This window comes from Chaetura pelagica, unplaced genomic scaffold, assembly GCF_000747805.2.
Source record: "Chaetura pelagica isolate M959 unplaced genomic scaffold, ChaPel_1.0 scaffold265, whole genome shotgun sequence".
NCBI lineage: Eukaryota > Metazoa > Chordata > Aves > Apodiformes > Apodidae > Chaetura > Chaetura pelagica.
The window spans coordinates 615,962-619,912 of NW_009953449.1; the positions used below are offsets into that span (position 1 = coordinate 615,962).

Here is a 3,951-nt window from a genome sequence, read left to right on the forward strand (position 1 = left end):
TCCAACTCACGGTTTAAGATAGCACTGATATTGAGGAAGAAATCAGCACCCTCCGAACAGCTTCAACAAACGACTTCCAGCCTAAGAGCAAGCTAAGCAGTCACAGCTTCTACACTGAAAACCTGTTGAACTCCTTCAACTCAGGATTTTGCCGTTTGTCTGATGGTACCATAAGAGGGTTGGGCAGTAAAGCCTTTCCACTACAATCTGCGTCTTCTAGAGTAGCCTATGGCCATGACCTGAGAAAATACATCCTGTTATGGTTTAACTGGCCATAACTGGAGATTCTTGAGACCTACAAAAGGAACTAGAAAGAGGGAACTGAAGGACTCAAGAGAGTGGGAAGAGACAGGGGTCAGTATTCCCTCCCACTTCCTGCCATAATCTATAAAAACCAGGAGAACCGGACACTCAGCCCCTTTTTTCCTGTGCCTTCCTCCTTGCTGCTGCTCAGAGGTCCTTCAACTTGCCATGTGCTCTCCAGAATCCAGCTCCATCAGGGGCTGCAAGGAGCCATGGACCCCTCTCCTGAAGTGGCCTTGCCACAAGCAACTTTCATGTGATCATCGAGATCAGTTTTGCATATATTTGTATATAAGTTTATATATCTGTTCTTTCTCCCTCCCTCTTCCTCCCTTTCTGTGTTACAGTAAATTTGTTCCAGTGTTAATTTCCAACCCTTAAGTCTCTCTTCCTTATTCCCATTTTATCTTCCCCTGGGAGAGTGGAGGGGGAGCAACAGGGAGCAATTCTGCCCTCCAGTTTGTGGTTCACGCTGATCACTAAACCAGGACAGAATGTTTGGCACCCAACTTGGGGCTCGAAATTAAGTTTATTTTGAAAGGATTGTCAGGTTGAAAATTGAAAAAAAAACCAAAAAAAAAAACAGCTTGATAATGGTGTTACTGAAAGACCTGATGCCTATATGTGCTCTGTTGTGACACTGTCCTATTTACTCCCTAAAGAGTTTTCCCATTTCGTTGAAGCACTGGTTTCTGCTGGGAGGAGCTGGGCTGAGGATTGGCTTGGGCAGTTCAAGGGCTACTTTATATATGGAGGCCCCGGGAATGGCTGTTGCTGTGCCCTCATGTGTGCCAGGGAACACGGCCGCAGGCTGCAGATGCCTCGCAGCTGCAACGCAGGAACCCGGCGTGGCCCAGGAAGCGCAGCAGGGATCGGGCCCCAGTAACATCCCACAGAAAGCACTGAAAGAAGTCAGAGCTCCCGATGAGGGATGAGGAGTTGGAGACAGGGAGAGAGGCAGGCACTGCTCAGAGAGAAAGTCAGCCTCAGGCAGGAGCAACACGCGATAGCGACTGGGACCCTGAGGTAATTGTTAAATCCACGTCCATGAAAGAGCTACAGGATGTAAGAAAGGATGATGCCCGTAAGGAGGATGAGTCATTGTTCACCATGCTATTGGTGGCATTGGGAATAGGTCTGGAGGGCAAGGAGGCTCAGCAGCTGGGCTCCTTAGCCAGAGATGCAGGCATTGATAAGGTTATTGGGAGGAAAAACAGTACTTACAATGTCTGGCACTGTCTTTTAATGGCTGTAAAAAGCTGATATGATGTCACCCTAGTAGGGGGAACACCACAGAAAGAGGTATTAATTATCTGAGAGAGCTGGCAGTCTGGGAGGTCATCTTTGGTAATGAGGATGCACCCAGAAATCCTGATGAACTATCATGCAGTAAAGCCCACCTTAGAGAAGCTCGCATAGTGTGCCTCTCCTAGGTACTCCACCATTTTGGGAGGAAGGGTCTTTGTAGGAAAAAAGGGGCTGAGTTTCTGGTTCTCCTGGCTTTACCGAGTATGGCAGGAAGTTGGAGGGAATACTCTATGACCTACCCTTTCCAGTCTTTCAGTTCTCTCTCTCTAGTTATTCTAACAGGTCACAAGAACCTGCCAGGGCCACTTAAACCATAACACATCCTAAGGCTCCACTTGCATCACGTTGTCAGGATTTATGGTCACTTCTCCATTCCTCTTATGAACAGGCAGAATTATCAGTCACCAAAACACAGATCAGCAAAGATTTGGTTCTGCCCCTCCAACCCTGTCAGACCTCAACTCCCTGGACATAGGACTTCTTGGAAGTCACAATGGTATGACATGTTAGCAGCTCAAGCCTCTTAAACTATCCCTTGGAGAGTTTTCCTCACACCTAGAAAAGTTTATAATGTCTTTGATGCAGTTGAGCATTCATTAGCTGTCCTGGTTTGAGCCAGGATAAAGCCAATTTTTCTTTTTACTGATTTTTTTTTTCCTTCACCAAGCTTTCTTGTAACTAGCAACAGTGTGTTCTGCTAGGCTGATAAGACAGTGGAATGTTTTTCTAACTACTGAGGCTTCAAGGCTGCACCTGCACTCTCCTGGCTCAGACACTATGGGGAGATCTGTGACCCCCCCGTAGGAGGCTGAGTTAGACAGACAGCAAAATTGGCCAAAGATATTCCATTCCATATATCTACGTAAGCTCAAAGGAAGGTCAGAGATCACAGAAGACAACTTCCTTCCTTCTTCTTCTCCCTTCTCTTCCGTCCATGGCCGGCGTCCAGGGAGGACTCTGTTCATCCATCACCGTCGATCCTCAGGCTTGATCTCTCGTGACCCCCATAACTCTCTGCTTTCTCCAGCAGCAGCTCCGGGATTCCTCGGGACTCTTCCCGGTTCAGGGAGGTGCTGTGGGAGTTGCTGGGATGGGGGGAGGCGAAAGGCTTTTGCCCATACCTGAATATATCTGTATATAATTGCATATATATTTTTTTTTTGTATGATTCATTAGTGTTTTAATTAAAGCTGTGTAGTTTAGTTTTCAATCCAGCCAAGTCTCTCTCTTTTTCTCTCTCTCCTTCCTTACCTGGGTGGGAGGGGGAGGGGATCGAGAGCATTGTTGTCGGACCTGAGTCAAACTGTGACATTAGCTTTCTACAAACAAGCAATTGAGCAAGCAAGGAAGAGTGGAAGAAAGGATGTCTATTGAGAAGACACAATACAATGTGGAAAGACTGGCACATCCTGACATTCAGGAATAACAAATGCACCTCTAGCACTTTCACTAGGTACTTGATCAATAGGTTTAACATGCTTGTTTGAAAAGTAATCACCAATCCAGACACAGCTTGTGTAGGTCAGGATAAGGGCAATGGAGAACAACTCTTTAAAACTACTTGACAGTAATTTGATTGAAAACAGAAAAAGTTGAGAAGCATGTTACTATTGCAACAGAAAAACAAAATCTCAAACCAAATATTTTTGTCAAAAACACTGGCAAAGCAGAACTAGTTGCTGTCATTTGAGGGACATTTGGTCCCTTATGCAGGCCAAGCTCCATGACCCAACTGCGTGTTCCCTTCTGCCTGAAGACATAATTTCTCCTCACTTGTTGAAAATCATTGCTTCTGGGAAACCAGGTTTATGGGGCAGACTAGGGCCATGAGGAAAATAAATTACAGTTTTCCTAAGGATTTGGCACAGCACTTCCAAAGCCAGAGGCAAAGGTTTTGGCTCATCTACTTCAATTTTCAGTGAAAAGTACCTATTTCTGCCAAAATACCACTGAAATCTGAGTGATTATTTTCTTACATCTTAATGATTGAAAATGTTACCTCCTCAAATTTTGTTAATTACCCTCCTTGAACTATAGCAAACAATGATGGACTAATCTTTCTTCTTACATTAAAAAGGAGAAAATGTGGTCCTATACAATTAATTTTGCTAGACTTTCAAACCTAGTAACAGCATTCTTCATAATTGATTTAGTCCCTCAATTCCACTTAAATTAGCTTTCTGCTTTAATTAAATTGCAACATATTTTATACCAAGAAAAAATCAGTCATTTTGAACTGCTGATATAATTGAAAAGTATCACCCCAATGCACAAGAGAATTCTGAGGTCTATAGCTATAAATAAGCTTAAGAGTTAATTTTATGCTTCTGTTTTCCCTAC

The 3,951-nt window shown here is 44.2% G+C and overlaps 1 protein-coding gene across 1 annotated transcript in view; it reads left to right on the forward strand.

The window, feature by feature from the left end:
• Positions 1-1,227: 1,227 nt before the first annotated feature.
• The window catches only part of PRDX4 (peroxiredoxin 4), a 40,501-nt gene continuing 37,777 nt past the window's right edge, over positions 1,228-3,951 (forward strand). The window contains exon 1 of the mRNA XM_009998496.1: positions 1,228-1,500. Coding sequence (XP_009996798.1) covers positions 1,228-1,500 — 273 coding nt within the window. The remainder of the gene's footprint in view (positions 1,501-3,951) is intronic.